Genomic DNA, 15,689 nt, shown 5'->3' with positions numbered 1-15,689 from the left:
TTCAACTTCAGGGGTTCATCTATTAAACCACTTCCCTTCTTAAAGATTTGCCTGATGTAGGCGCCTTAAACTGATTTGATGTCATTTTACTAAATTTTTCTATGTCATTAAGTCATTAGTAAACAGATTTTGTTAAAAGTGTAAAACTACAACAAATGATAAACAAATCTATAGTTTTAAGCCGTAAGAGGTCCAAGATTTTTTTGATAAAAACTAGCATTGGCCCTTGTTTGAAAGCTCAAATTACAACGATAAAACTGTTTTTAAAAGACAAAAAAACTTTATTTAACTTTTTAAGTATTATTATTTTGTAAAAAGTTTCCCATACAAAAGTATAGTCTGCAAAATTTTCATTGTCAATTTTCTTTAAAACTTAAAGTTCACTAAAAACCCATGTTCTTCTTAATTTTTTGAGCAAGATACCTCAAACTTTTAGGAAACATTTGTTATATAGTTACAAAAACCTTAAATATTAAAATTTTGAAAATATTAAAAACAATAAACCTGCACTAAAAAAAATCTGAAAAAAATATTGTTTTTTATAGTTGATAATTATCCTACAGTTAAAACATTGAAAATATTAGTAATGGACTTACTAAAAAACTTGAAGATATTGGTTAAAACATAATGGAGAATATAAATTTTTGTGAAATATTTTTTTCCGTCTTTTTGATTTGGACCTTTTATAACAAACCTATTGAACTCATTGACTTGGAACGCTAGATTCTCAGAAATTACTTCGAACTTCGTTAAGCAGTTAAGAGTCTCTGACAGCTAAGATAAAACTAGACAAAATAAGATCAACTTGTAAAAAACAAGGTGGACCCCATATGGCCTTAAGAAATGTATGTTAAACAAGTATTTGTTTTAAAGTTAAACTAACAATGAACCTATCCTTATACTTGAAGAAAGCACATTAAACAAACTAAATGAAGAATACAAAATTCATAGTTGTTCATGATGAACTGAAAATTTTTGGTCATTAATATCTTTAAGTTTTAATCAACAAAAATTAAATAGAATATGTTTGCTTTTTTTACCTGATTTTTACCAAGTTTTGTTGAATAAAACTGTTTATTTTATAATAATAGCAATTGAGATATGAGTTGGTTAAGTTGTACATTATAAAAACTGTACAAAAATGTATAATATCAAATTTCTATGTTAAAAAACACCATTTTTTCTTTCTTTCTGCAAAATACTGCAAAAGTAAATTATAAATAAATTTATTACACTTTATCCTTCAGACATAAGAATTTATATCTTTATTAACCATAACCTTTTATTAACAATAGAAATTAAACTAACTTTCCTCAGTTTTCTTCACAGGATATTTATTATGATCCAGACAGTATTTTTTATTGATGCTATCAACAAACCACCTTTTACTAACAACTTTTACTCCAAACTTTCCTGCCATTTCGTACTTTTGTCCTGCGTTCAAAAACGTATTATTACTGCTATTGTGTATTATAAGCTAACAGTCTGATATATTCCAGTTATATAATGTAAAGGTATTTTTACAAGTTTTGAAGTACAAGCATTGAAAAAGATAGCTAGATTAAAATAGAAGAAAAAACTTAAAACTTTTCCATTATCTTCATCTAGTTAAACAAAATTAAAAAACTTTATGGGGTTTTTATAAAATTACGTTTACTTCTAACTATTTAATTACAAATTTTTACAAACAAAAAATACCACAGTTTCCTGATTTTCTAAACTGTGCCTTTATTTTAGTTTTTATAATCAGAAAATCTATGAAAAAAACTAAATGACCTAAATTTTAACGACCTTTAACTATTAGTAATGTTCTAGCTAGAATTGTAGCAGCAAACTAGAGCACATAACTATTTTATTTAGATCATTATCTTTAAGTTTAAAAAGAAAATTCTCTACCCTGTCAAACAAAATCAACGAACTTGTTTTTTGAAGTTTTATTTACTTTTAATTTATCTATTTTGACCTAAAAGTAAACTAACAATTTTTTTTTTAATCGTAAAAGTTTATTCAATAGCGTATCGATTTATTTTTATTCATTGCAGTCTACAAGCAGCTTGCTTTGGTAGAATTTTATCTACAAGCTTAAATATGTTGTAACAATGGTAACTTGTAATATCAAACAACAAAAGTACTTGTTAACACCAACATACCTTCAGGTCGTAGAGCAATAAGATGAGTTGTTTCGTTCAAGTGCATTGAACCGCTGTACTTACCACCATTCTTCACAACCAGTTTTTCTATTTCTTTCCTCTCTTGCTGATTGTACCCAGTTACAGTGATATGGCAACCTAAAAACATCGGACACCTGAAGGCATCCCAATTCTGGTCCTTTGCCGATAAAAACCTTTAAAAAAAGTTATTAACATTTAGCAAAATTGCATAAAAGTTTTAGCAGGGTCGCCAAAGGTTTAAAAAAATATATTAAGGTGTTCTAAATTTCTTCAAGGGTTTTGAAAGTACAAATTTTTATCAATTTTTAGCATAAATTAAGTTTAAAATAAAAGCTTTCTTTAAAAGTATAAAAATATTGAAAAGATAGTTTAATATTACTTTAAATGTCTTTTATAATAAATATTATTCTAGATGATTCAAAAAAAGTTATTTTATATGATAGATTTTTTGTACTTAACAAGGAAGTATTTATCAAAAATTCATCATTTTACATGTAAAAAATTGTTTTAAAATACGAATTTTTTCCAGGTTTTTTTAGTGATTTTTGTTCAAAATTCCAGGTTTATCGAGATTTTTTTCAGAAGTTCTCAGTTACCATGATTTTTTCAGAATTCGAGGTTTTTTAGCAACCCTATCGTATTGATTTGTAAAGGTAAAGTTCACTTTTATTTTACAAATGCTAGAGGAAGGTGATACTTCATTTATATAAAAATCAAAATTGGATTATAAATGAAAGCTGTAAATCAATTTTTGAAACACGAAAAAATTAAAATTAACTATTGATATGTATTCATTTTTGTATTAAATTTATAATACAAATTGGACCTCAATTTTTTTATTGTCAATATTCTTTGAAATTTTAAAGCTTTTAAGAAACTTTAAAAAAAATTTAAAAATCATGATCAAAAAAAAAAAAATTTTGATTATTAAAAAAATAGTTTAATTTTCCTTCTGGCGGTTTTAAAATTTTGGTAGAGATTACACTGAGAATAAATTGAAAAGTTAAAAGAAATGTAGAAGAAAACATATTTTTAGTGAAATAGTCTTTTTTGGCTTCTTAGTTTTCACCATCCATAAAAAAAACCTGTAAAACTAAGCTTTAGTCGCTTATATTTCAATCATTACTTCGAAGCTTTGAAAACAGTAAAAACTAATGATAATTTAAAATTAATCTACGAAAAATATGATTTACCTTCCCTCCTATGGCCTAACTTACTTAATGGAAGATTTCAAAACAAAAATGTTAAAGTTTTATTGTGTATTTTTTAAAATAATTAAACTACTAAAAAATGTAGCAAAAACCTAACAAGTATTTTAGTAACATTTACAATTATTTTTAAAGTTTTTCCAAAGTAGTCAGAAAACTAAACAATAAATCTATCTACAGTTAAATTAAGCAAAAAAAGCAGCATATGCTATCTGTTAATTTTGATTATATTTCCTCTAAAGAATAAACAAAAAGTAAAATCTAAGATATATAAACAAAACAACCAACATATTCTTGCCCTTTTCCCATAAATGCTCTATCCATTCGACAGTCATGATGGGTATTTTATGACGGGAAGCACCAAAATACTTGCTACTACCAACTTCCTTAACTACTAAATGACTTATAGAAGAAGTAAGCTCTTGATCAACACGACCGCCCATTCTTTTCACTTTACTTATAAGCTCTTTCTAGTAAAATAAATAAAACAATTTACTTTTTTGTTGTAAATATAATTCAAAGAGATTACTTAAAAAAATCAAAAAAAATTTCAAACATAATAGGTTAATAGAAGTTTAGATTACTTTACATATTCTTATCATTCAAAAGTATATACTTTAACATTTATTAAAAAATTCTATTTAGACCAAATGACTTAATCTAAAAATGTTGTAAGATCATTTGAAATTTTAATTAAATTTACACTTATAGAAGTCAATATACTAATCTTATTACAAAGAGCTCAGCCCCATATCAGAGTCAAATTTTTTGTTATATAGCCTAATACTACTTCAGAACAATTCAATAGTTTTTTGTAAGAGTAAAATTATTTAAAATATTAGTAAATATTTCTATTAATGTAACGTTATTCTAATAAAGACGTGCACAAAATATAGTTTTAGCTAAAAAATTTCAAAGAATAACATAGTTTTATAAACTTTTATTAAAAAAAGAAAAATTCATATGAATAACAGACAAGTTAATGAACCAATATAAATACTACCATTGTTTATTATCAATTTAAAAGATAAATTTGGTATATTTTTTCTAATGATGATATTATTTCTTATCTTTAGTTTAAAGTTGGACTTAATACAATAATTTAATGGTCAGCAAACTACAGCCACAAGGCCAGATTCAAAATAACAACATTTTTTTATGATAATAAAAAAACGCGCTATTAAGGCCATAAGGGGGTCCAACATTTTTTTATAGAAAATAACATTGGCACTTATATGAAAGCTTTCAGTATAAACTTTACAAGCTTGTTTTTATATAATTTAAAAGTTTTATTTATCTTTTGAGACATTGTAATTTTTGCAAAAAGTTTTTGATACATGCATATGGATTGTAAGTTTGTTAAAGTTAGTTTTCTAAGAAACTAAAAACAAATACTAAAAATCTAACTAATCCTTCATTTTTTGAGCTAGAGACCTAACACTTTTAGGAAACATCCCTTTCATATTTTAAAAGACTTTCTATTATGGGATTTGAAAAAATTAAAATTTTACATAAAAAAAAACAACAGTTTTTTTTGACAAAAACTTTATTTTTCAAAGCTAAAAAGAAAGTATGCATTGAGATGATATAAATAATAGCAATGGACTTTCTGTGACAATTTAATAAAATTGACTAAAAATGAAGGAGAAAATAGATTTTTATTGAAATAGTATTTTTTGGCGTTTTTAGTTTGCGTCTTTCATTAGAAACCTATTGAACATCCAAACTTTGATCGCTTATATCTCAAAAATTACTAAGATCTTTTAGCGTTTAAAAGTGTCTGATAGCTCAAATAAAACGATACATAATAATTTTAAACTTTTAAAAATCAAGCTGGACCCCCCTCCCCCCTATGGCCTTAATTTGATGCTGATGAAAGCTGTAAATTGCTGCCTAAAGTTATACAGATACTGCAAAGTTAGCACCCTGTCTAATATAAATAATTCTATTTCATTAGCACAATTTAGAAAAACATAAATTGCAACACTTAAACTTTGTTATATAATTTTTTAATTTTGTTACATATCTCAATACTAACTCTTATTTTTGGTTTAATATTAGAAAAACAAATGAATGTGTCAATCATCACAAGCGATTCAAGTGGAAAAGTAAGACTTCTGTTAAGTTGAACTTTTTTGTTTAATACCATTGAGACACAATGGCTACTCATTACTGCACATCCTTTTTCGACTAAAACTTTAACTGTGATTCCTATAACATTATTTTTGATTTTACATAGCAAGTAGTTTAAGTCTTTTTTATAGACAATTATTCAAATGCTAGTATAAGATGTATTATCACCTATGCTTCTGTCACGAAGTAAATATGTTAAAAGTTTTAAAAAATACTTATTTATACTTATTTTCACTTATTTTTTCAATTACAAATAACAGAGTTCTATAAAAAATGCTGATTAAAGCTTATGAGATTAGGTCATTAAAACTAGTAGTAATTTTATACAAAAGAAATTAGCTAAAACAAAACTTTACTTCATAGGTATTTTTAGTACTAAACAAGATGCAAGCATTAAACAAAAAATGAGTTACCTAACTTTACTATTTTGTTTAAACAATATATATAACATAATAAGCAAAATAATTACATACATGAAACTTATATATGAAACTAAAATCCCATGCGTTAGTTTTTTGTATCATATAAAACAAATCAAACTCAAAAGTTACAGGGTTTACAATTAGACTTTATGAACAGTTTTAAGATTCTAAGCTAAGCGAGTTAACAAACCTTCAGTTGGTTCTACGACATAAATTACATCATTTTCATAATCACAACTTTTAGCTTCTTCTTTTGTTATCCATTTATAATTTAGATCTGTCTTCTTCAATAGCTTTAAAAATATATTATATTAATCTGCTTCTGTGACTGATTATCTACTTGAGTAAAAAGCTACATATTTAAAAAGTAGTTATAGTTTTTTTTAATTTTATAGTTTTAATATAATTTTTAAAAGCAATTGAACAATTTTGTTCATTACAGAAAAAGTAAATTTAACTAATTTCTAGTATTTAAAAAAGCTTGAAAACTACTGATTGTAAAGAAACAATAAAGTTTATATATATATTTTGTTGCTTAATTTTATATTAACCTTACTAAAAGAAGTGATGTTTATATATCAATAAGAAAACACTTCTTTTAGTAAGATTAATATAAAATTAACAGAGAATATACGAAATCATAATTATTCTAAATATAAACAAATTACATACCATAGTTAAGGCTAATTAATAAGGGTACAATTTTAAAGAGTTCAACATATTTATTGTAAGAGCAAATCAAATAGTCCTGGACAGGACGTTAAAGGAATTTATTTAATTGTGCAACTTGATAACCAAAAGGTTTTTTTGTGCACCAGGTCCTTGGACCAAATATTTTGAGCGCTTTTTTCTTGTTTAATATACTATAATTATAATAAGCAAAATAAGAAATTTAAGGCCATAGGGAAGGTAAGCCATGTTTTTTACAAGTTGATCTTATTTTATAGAGTTTTTACTAAGCTTTAAGTTGCTTTTTAACGTTTTGAAAAATTCAAATTAGCTTTCTAGATATGACCGGTCAAAATTAGGCCGCATAATAGGTTCCCTATCAGAAGGGAAAACTAAAACAGCAAAAAAAGACTATTTCATTTAAAATCTTTCTCCTCCTACATTTTTCAAGTAATCTTCTTCAAACATTCACAGTCTAATTTGTATACTATATTAAAAAAACGCTACTTTGGACTTAAAAAACTTTAAGTAAAAATATCTTAATTTTTTTTTTTTTCATTAGTGTTTTACTTTTCAAAATTATTAAAATTCATAAGTAAAGTTTTTTATCTTGTAATGTAAGGAACATTTCCTAAAAATTTGAAGAAGATTGCTTGAAAAATGAAGGAGAAGATAGATTTTTAGTGATTTTTTAAATTTCTGAGAAGATTGACCTCAAAAAATTTATGGTCCATTTGTTTGTATCAGATTCTTTTTACATAAAATAAAACATCTCAAAATTTAAATTATATTTTTGAGTTCTAAAAAAAACTGGCTTGTAGTTTGTACTTAAATCTTTCATATAAATACCAAAATTATTTTTTGTAAAAAAAGTGTTGGACCCTCCCCCATGGCCAACACATGTTCAACACATTATAGACTTTTACACAACTGTTTTCAAAGTTTATCTGTCTTTTCTTATTCTAATAATTAAAATTGATATATAATATTTTTTGTTTGAAAATAAATTTTAAAAACAATAGAAATAGTATATAAATATAACTTTTTTTTTGTTTGTCAAAAAAAGCTTTTTTATTTATGTATTTGTCATAGTTGTTTTGCAATAAAGGTTTTCAAAATTTGTTAACTTTAAAAACCAAAAAGAATTTAAATAAACAGAATGAACTTGAAAAAATTAACAAAGACAAGTTTGCTTTTGTTTGTATCAGAAACTTTTTACAAAATTAACAACAAAAAAACAAATTTCAGTCGTAAAAGAAATGCTTAGAACTTTTCAAAAACCAGCAACTTATGCAATCATTTTTTAAACATTACACACAAAAAGTTAGCAAAAACTAAAAAGTTTGAACATGTATGTTAGATAGTTTATTTAGTATTTTTAGTACTTATAAAATTGTATCTTACCAGATATTTATTACAATAAAATGTTTCGTTTAGTGGAGCACTGTAATTATGAATTTAATCTAAAAATGTTTGTCAAACAAATAAGTAAAAGATATTATAAATCGAAAAACTAAACAAAAGACTAAAAATATTTATCATATGAAGTAAAATATAGCAAAGAGGACTTATATTTAATTCCTATATTTAAAATGTTACTATTATAAATAATATTTTAGTATATGTAATCAAAATAAGTTCAAAATTTTATTTTCAACAATTTGATTATACATAGCCTTCATAATACAGTTTTTTTCTTAATATATATAGTAGCTTGAAAAAAACCTCTTCAGTATTGCAAAGTCTGCTTTTGTACTCTTCATTCAGACATAAAAGTCGAAGCTCATTTCCAGCCATAAGCATTTATAGTTAAATTCTAAAATTCTGAAAAAATTTCAAAAGTAAAAACCTTAACTTATAAATACATGCCAATATACATTAAACATGGTTGCCACTCTTTTAGGCAAAAAAGCCAGCCAGAGTCCAAGGTTTATGACAAAATTAGAAATTTGTATTGAATATGAGCAAAAAAATTATATAGAAAGATAGTAAAAACAAAGTTTACAAAAACTGAACATGTCATTTAAACTACTTGACCACAAAAACAATATAGTGAAAATTCAATGTTTTATTTAAATTAACTGCTTACGTGAAATATTTTATGTTGTTTTATCATTTAAAGATACTTTTATACTACTATTATTAAGACCAGTAAATATTCCATTAAAAAATTTTAAATAATAATATTTAAGTGTGATTAATTAAAACTAAGTGAATTTAGTTTTCAAGTTTTATTCAAAAGGTATTATATACTAGATCTTTTATACCAAGGATTTTTAAATAATCTTTTTTAATTTTTAATATTTAACCACCAAACTGTCAAAAATTTAACATTTAATAATTATTGAGTTTTTTATTTTTCTAATTCTTGTCTCTTACTTGTAGTTCTTTTGTCTTATTTGTCTAGTTTTAAGGTATAGTTTATGTCTATTTAACTATCGTTTAAATTTAACAATTTTAATGTTTTTATTATACTAAATAGCTTATTGAAAGATATTGTTTTTCAAACATTTTTTGACAAAACAAAAATGTACATAGATGACTAATAAAATAATACTAACAACTTAATACTAATTTTGTGAATACACTAATTTTGTAAATAATTTTATATGTACACTTATACTTATATTGTGATAGCAATATTATAACTAGTGATCTACCAGATCAGAAGTGTTTCGATTCAGATCACTAGACTTTTTATACTTAAGTTATTATTTTATAGCTTAGAAAACTCTAGAGTGTATAAGTCTTTACTGCACTTTAATTAGATACTTCAATTTATTAGTTGAAAAATCACTTTTGTTATTGAATCTTACAGTTTTAAAAATTAGAAAAATTTTTAATAATGTATTTAATAGAATAATACATATGCTATAAAAAAAACTTTACAGATTCAAATAAATTGGAAAGAAAGGAGGTAACTAAAAACTAAAAGTATATATTTTATATAGTTTCAAAACATTACAAATATCAAGTTTAGATACAGTTTTCAACTTTGGATTTTATTAGAAATAAAATAATAAGAAAGTTAACAAATATTTTTCTAAAATAATTTAAAGTGCTAAAACTAAATCTTAAAATGCATATTTGTTGTGAGCCTAATCAAACAAGTGATCATCCTATATTGCCATCTAAAAACCAAAACCTTTTGCATATTTTGATCTGAAGTTTTCAAATTACTAATTTTTGTTTAAAACAGAAACAAACACAGTTACCAATCAGAAGAAAATTTAAAGGCAGAAACTGAAAACGCTAAAGTCTTAAATTGATGGAACTTAAACAAAACAAAATACCCGCATCTTGCCAGCTTTAAAAGGAAATATTTTTCCCAGTATCATTTTCTGTGTATTCTGAATGATTATTATCTGAAGCTGGTAACTTATACGAGCAAAAGCATAATCTATTGCTTACAAATTTCAGTGAAAAACATTTATTTCTCCATTGCAACTTTTCTTTTTTGTAATGATGAAAGCTAAATCCTAAACAGAATCTAAAGACTTTTTATTACAATTAGAGTTTATATTCTATTTTAGGCCTTAACTATAGTTAATACTATATTTTAATTATCTGACAACTCTATGTTATTTTCAATTGTATTTTGTTTTTTTTAATTTTAAATACTTGCAAAAGTAAATGTTCTAATTTCTTTGTGGTAATAGTAAAATTTAATTTTAAGTTGAGAGTAAAATATTTAAACTTTGTTTTCTATTTCAAGCATTTATTAAAGTCAATAATTTGATTCTTTTACTGAACTTCAATAACAAAAATACAAGTTTATTGTTATTGTGGCTGCATGCATTTCAAAAAATTTAAACCCCAATAATGTGTATGTAGCTTGATATATTTTCTTCTTACTAATACTTTTTTAATAAACGCTTCTAATAATAACAATGGACTTATTTATAAACACATTAAAACTATTGATCAAACTTGTTTTACTAAATAAGTAATAGTATAGTAAATAATCATTATTTGTAAGCTTATATTACAAATAGAGTGCTATAGTTTATTTTGTTTAACAACAGCTGTTTCGAAAGACAGATAGTCAATCTCTTCAGGCTTCAACAAAATAAGAATAAGCACGTTTTAGGCAACTATTAATAAATACAAAATAACTATTCCATGGTTGCCACTGATCAAGCTGAGAAAAATTTCCTGACTTTTCCTGACTTTTTCCTGTCTTTTTACCAAAATTTTCCTGACTTTTCTAAATCAGTTTTACTTATATAAATTGTTCACTTAGTATAATAAAATACTACCCAAACTATTTAATATAAAATCCTTAAAATAAAAATCAATTAAAAAAGAATTTACATAAGTAACTGTAAAAAAACATAAAAAAGTAAACTATATATTTGTTGTATAAAATATTTCCTCTTATTATTTAGCATAAAATTTGTAACAAGTAAATATACTCTTATTTACTTTAAAAACTTAAGTTACTCTACAAAAAATACAAACGATAAGTAAACTTAATCTTGGCATATACCTCTCTTATAACTTAATTTATAAATTTAAACAACTTTGAAAAAACTATAAAGAGGTAAAGTATACACATCTTGTTACATAAATACTAAACTAACTGCTTAGTTATAAAGAACTCAACTATTTAAACAAAAAACACTTTGATTCTAAAATTATGCTGGATAAACTTTTGTGTATATATCACAGTTTCACTATGGAAGTGTCCTTGCTACAGATCATCAATACTAAAAAGCTTACAAAATCTGCTTGTTCAAGTAGGGTACTTGTTTAATATGTTAGAAAATTTTTGCAGTTTAATAAAGGATATTTTACTAATTTATACCAGGTGAAGGCATTGGAAACAAAATTAAATATTTTCGTAATTTCCAGGAAAATTTTGGAATTCTTTTCTGACTTTAAAGGATTTTTGATTAATTTTTACCATTTGAAGACTTTGGAAAACAAGGAATATTGTAAATTTAAACTGACAAAATCTGATTTTTTTTTTAATTTTATCAAATTTCCTGACTTTTCCTGACTTTTTTTCAAAACCCCCCATTTTTTCCTGACTTTTCCTGACTTTTGTCATTTTTTTAAATTTTTCCTGACTTTTCCTGATTTCCTGACTTTTCCTGACCGAGTGGCAACCCTGCTATTCATGCGTAAAAAGAAAGTAAATGAAAGTAAAAAGAGAGAGAAAGTAGAAATCCTTTTTGTTAATTGTTTTGATTAGATTAAGTTAGCAATTAGAAAATATATTGTATTGTAATTATAATAATAATAATATCAGAATGTTTGATTATAGTTAAAGGTTTTGGCAAAAGGATTGGCTTTAATTCTTAATATACTTCAAAATAAAACAAAACATTAAAAAGCAACATATTAACTAGTAATAATTAAACACAATGCATGAATTTAAGTTGAAACGGAATATTTAACATTTAACAAAATAATAAAAAACAACAAATAAACAAATAAAACTCAAAATTCAAAACCCTAATTTGAACATTTGTTATACTAGCTAATTGCTTGCTTCCAATTCATTAACAGAAATTTGTTCCTATGTCTGCAATAGCCCATAAGTTTGGATTTTTTGTTGATACAGTTGTTACTTGCTTGTAATATCTTGAGGGCTTCTTTCAAGCAAAGCTTGCATGTTGTTTTTCCTGGTTGGTGCTTGTTTACTCTTTCTAGGATCTTCCAATTTAATTTGTAATCCTCTCCTTCGTTTTTTAATTTGTGAATTAGTTTTGATAGTTCTGTTGAATTAACGTAGTTATTGTAGTTTCTGTTGTCAGGTTTGCAATTGATTGTTGTATTGTGCGTTGAGATTCTTTTCTTTAATTGGTTTGCTGTTATTCCAATATATGTTTTGGTTTTGTTTTTTGCGCTTACTGAAGCTTCATATATGACATTTTCAGTTCTACAATTGCCACCTTTCAGGGGGCATTTATTTTTGTCCCTACAATTGCATGTCTCATCTGTGATTTTTTCTTTATTCAACAGTTTTTTGTTGTGGCTTTTGATTGTCATTTCGATATTTGGCATACAGCTGTAACTTAGCTTTATGCAGTTGCTGTTGACATATTTATTTAGTTTGCTTTCTTTGCTAAAATGCTTCTTTATTATTTTTAAGAATTTGTTTCCCACATTTGTTTTCACTGAACAGCAAAACGGTGGGTTGAACCATATACGTTTTCTTTTTCTTTTTCTCTTTTTCACAGTTGTTTCATTGGTTATTTTTGTATAATTTATGTCATGACTGTATCCATTTAGTTTTAACGCTTCATTATATTCTTTTTTTATACTGTCAAATAGTTTTTTGCTGCTTGAATTTTTGGCTAATCTATTTTCTATCATAGTAAGCTTATATTACATTTCCATTACAAGGAATTTTAACCCAATTACAAAATATATGAATTTGGATAGTTTGCAAAAAAAATATCCAGATCCAGATTTTGCTTGATTTCAGTTTAAAAAATATATAGGGATTGCAATTCAGCTAGATCTTAATTTAAAATTAATATTCAGAATTCAATCTGTCCATATGAAAAATTTGTGGATCTTGTGGATCACTACATAAGGGACTCTCATATTATATTCTCTGAATTTAACCTGCTATATCTCAAAAAATATTTTGAATTTATAAAATCTGTAAAAATTAACTTGTAGCTTTGTTAAAACTCTACAAAAATAATATAAAGTTGTGAAAAAAGTGGCATTAACAATTGGTATATATGAAACACTTTCTTGCCTTTTATTATTTTCTCCACATGTTATAAATTAAAATTGAAATCATAAAATCTTAATAAATATAGTTTATGCTCTTATTCAAACTTTGTTGATTCATTTTTCATCAAGAAACTCTACAGTGTATTATTGTATATATCATTAGGGTTGCAAATGATATGAGTCAAAAAACTGTCCTGAATGACCTTAAACTGTCTTGAATCATCCAGGGTTTTTTTAAATCAAAAAAGCAATTTAACATTTTAAAATTAAAGTCAGGTTTTTCAACAAAATTGGCTATAAAATAACAAAATATTGAAACTAAATCAAACAAAAATTATTTGAAATCTGGAAAAATACTCTGAGATTTACAGAAATCTTAAAACTATTTGAGTTTTTTTTTTTTAACTGGTCTGAGTTATCCTGAGTTGATAAAAAAACAGATTTATACTAAGTGTGTTAATAAACACATATATAAACCTACTTTAGCTTCTATTATTTTCTTACAGTATTTATTTTTACAGAGCTCCGTTGAAGTGTGTTAACTTGTTAACACACAGAAACATGTGTTTCCTTAATAAAGAAAGAGTACTGTTTAAATTTGTCATTAAACTTAGTTTAAACATTAAATCTATCTAAATAATTTCACAGCCACTATTCTTCAAGGCTTTATTTTACTTTTTACAAATTTAATACAGTTTTTACACCGAGCATTAACTTAGCTTGACTAGGATTTTTTTTTTTAATGTCTTAACTTTCAAACCAATTATTTTCCTTATCTTTAATAATAACTAAGATTTTTTTTATTCTAGAGAACGCTCATTTGCCTTAAATTAAAAAAAAAAAAGTTCATTGTATTGCCGTTTGACTTTTTGTGTGGTGCCCTTTTGAAAAAAAAATTTTATTTTATTTTTTACTCCAACCAATGTTTTAGCCAAAATATAAGTTTTTTTAATATTCTTACTATGCTGTGTTCTCATGGGTTGGTTATTTGTTTTTGAAATTCTTAATTTTATATATTAATATACCCGATTGTAAATTTCAAAGAACCTCAATTTTCCAACCGTCACAGAAGCAAAAAAAAAAAACTTTTTTTTAATACACTTAATTATGACTATTTTAAATGGACCATGCATCTTTTTTTATCTAAGCTGTTTTTTAGTAAGACGTAACCCATGCACTTTATAATTAAATTTTTATTATTGAACATGAAATCCCTCATAAAAGAAATATACACATTTCTAAAAATTGTAAAAAAATGCTAAATAAGCTAATTTAATGCTGGTATTTTATTATCTTTAACATCATAAAATCATTGCTAGATGCACTTTCAAATTTTATGCTTATGTAACCCCCTGACACGAAAATTAATTTAAAAATTTCAGTTCCAAAAACAAAAACTTTTTCAAATACATGAAAACAGATATTGTTTATTGAACGACAATAAAAAAGCTCTCAAAATGTTTGGTCCTAAGACCTAATATACTAAAAAACCTTTTAGTTATTGAGAAGCCAGGTCAACAACAATCTTTAATTATTATTCATTATCATTATTTAAAGTACTAAACTCTTAGTTAGGTACAATTATTAAATTTTTATAAGGGCTTCAAATTAAATTTGGTAAACGCAACTGTGATAACAATGAAATGCGTTTTCTAATACTCTGCGCTGAAAACACATATTTTAAACAAATTTAGCAAAGTTTTTGACTTAAAAAATCCACTTAAAAGCAACATAAATTTAGACATTAGAATTTGATAAAACGAATCTCTTTACTAAAACATTACACTTACAGACGAGTAACAAATAGTGGTGAAAAACAGACTTCTGAATTCTGATACTGAGGCTTAATAATTGAGACAGAAGTCTCTATACAAACGTCGACAATAAACCTTTTGACAATTTATAACATGCTTTCAAATGCTTATTTAAACTCGGTAGTTTTTTTTAACTTTGTAACAGTTTAAAGTTTTAAAAAACTGTGTGAATGGTTAAAATTTAAAAAGAGATTCTTTTCGAAAACAAAAAGCTAACTCAAACAGTCATTTTAAGCCACCTTGTGCAGCATATTTACTACTACTTGTAAAATATATATTTTTTCTCTTTGGGTGACACTTTTTTCTGAATGTTTTTGTATTTTCCTATTTAACTCTTTTATCATTAACTAAAAGTTACTGTTTCAATTTTCAGTAGATAAAATAATTCATCATTACTATAAATTTATTTGAGTATTAGTATATAGCTACAAAAAATTAAATATTAGGTTAATTAAATTGTTACTCTAAAAAATTACTTAAGTTTTTTGGATTGAAAAGTTTACAAACAATAGATTAAAAGTTTTCATATAATATAACAGTAAGTAAACTGATTTTACAAACAAGTTTAACTAAGTA

General features: G+C 24.7%; 1 protein-coding gene across 1 annotated transcript in view; it reads right to left on the bottom strand.

The window, feature by feature from the left end:
* The window catches only part of LOC145834178 (DNA topoisomerase 2-binding protein 1-like), a 31,681-nt gene extending 23,252 nt beyond the window's left edge, over positions 1-8,429 (bottom strand). The window contains exons 1-6 of the mRNA XM_082941551.1: positions 8,329-8,429; positions 6,125-6,227; positions 5,418-5,590; positions 3,668-3,849; positions 2,151-2,344; positions 1,309-1,434 (exon numbers count right to left, since the gene is read on the bottom strand). Coding sequence (XP_082797677.1) covers positions 1,309-1,434; positions 2,151-2,344; positions 3,668-3,849; positions 5,418-5,590; positions 6,125-6,227; positions 8,329-8,406 — 856 coding nt within the window. The 5' untranslated portion in view covers positions 8,407-8,429. The remainder of the gene's footprint in view (positions 1-1,308; positions 1,435-2,150; positions 2,345-3,667; positions 3,850-5,417; positions 5,591-6,124; positions 6,228-8,328) is intronic.
* Between the last annotated feature and the right edge of the window lie 7,260 nt (positions 8,430-15,689).

The sequence above is a fragment of the Thalia democratica genome, chromosome 4 (genome assembly GCF_965202585.1).
Source record: "Thalia democratica chromosome 4, ktThaDemo2.hap1.1, whole genome shotgun sequence".
Taxonomy (NCBI): Eukaryota; Metazoa; Chordata; class Thaliacea; order Salpida; family Salpidae; genus Thalia; species Thalia democratica.
This window is presented reverse-complemented; position numbering and strand designations above follow the sequence as displayed.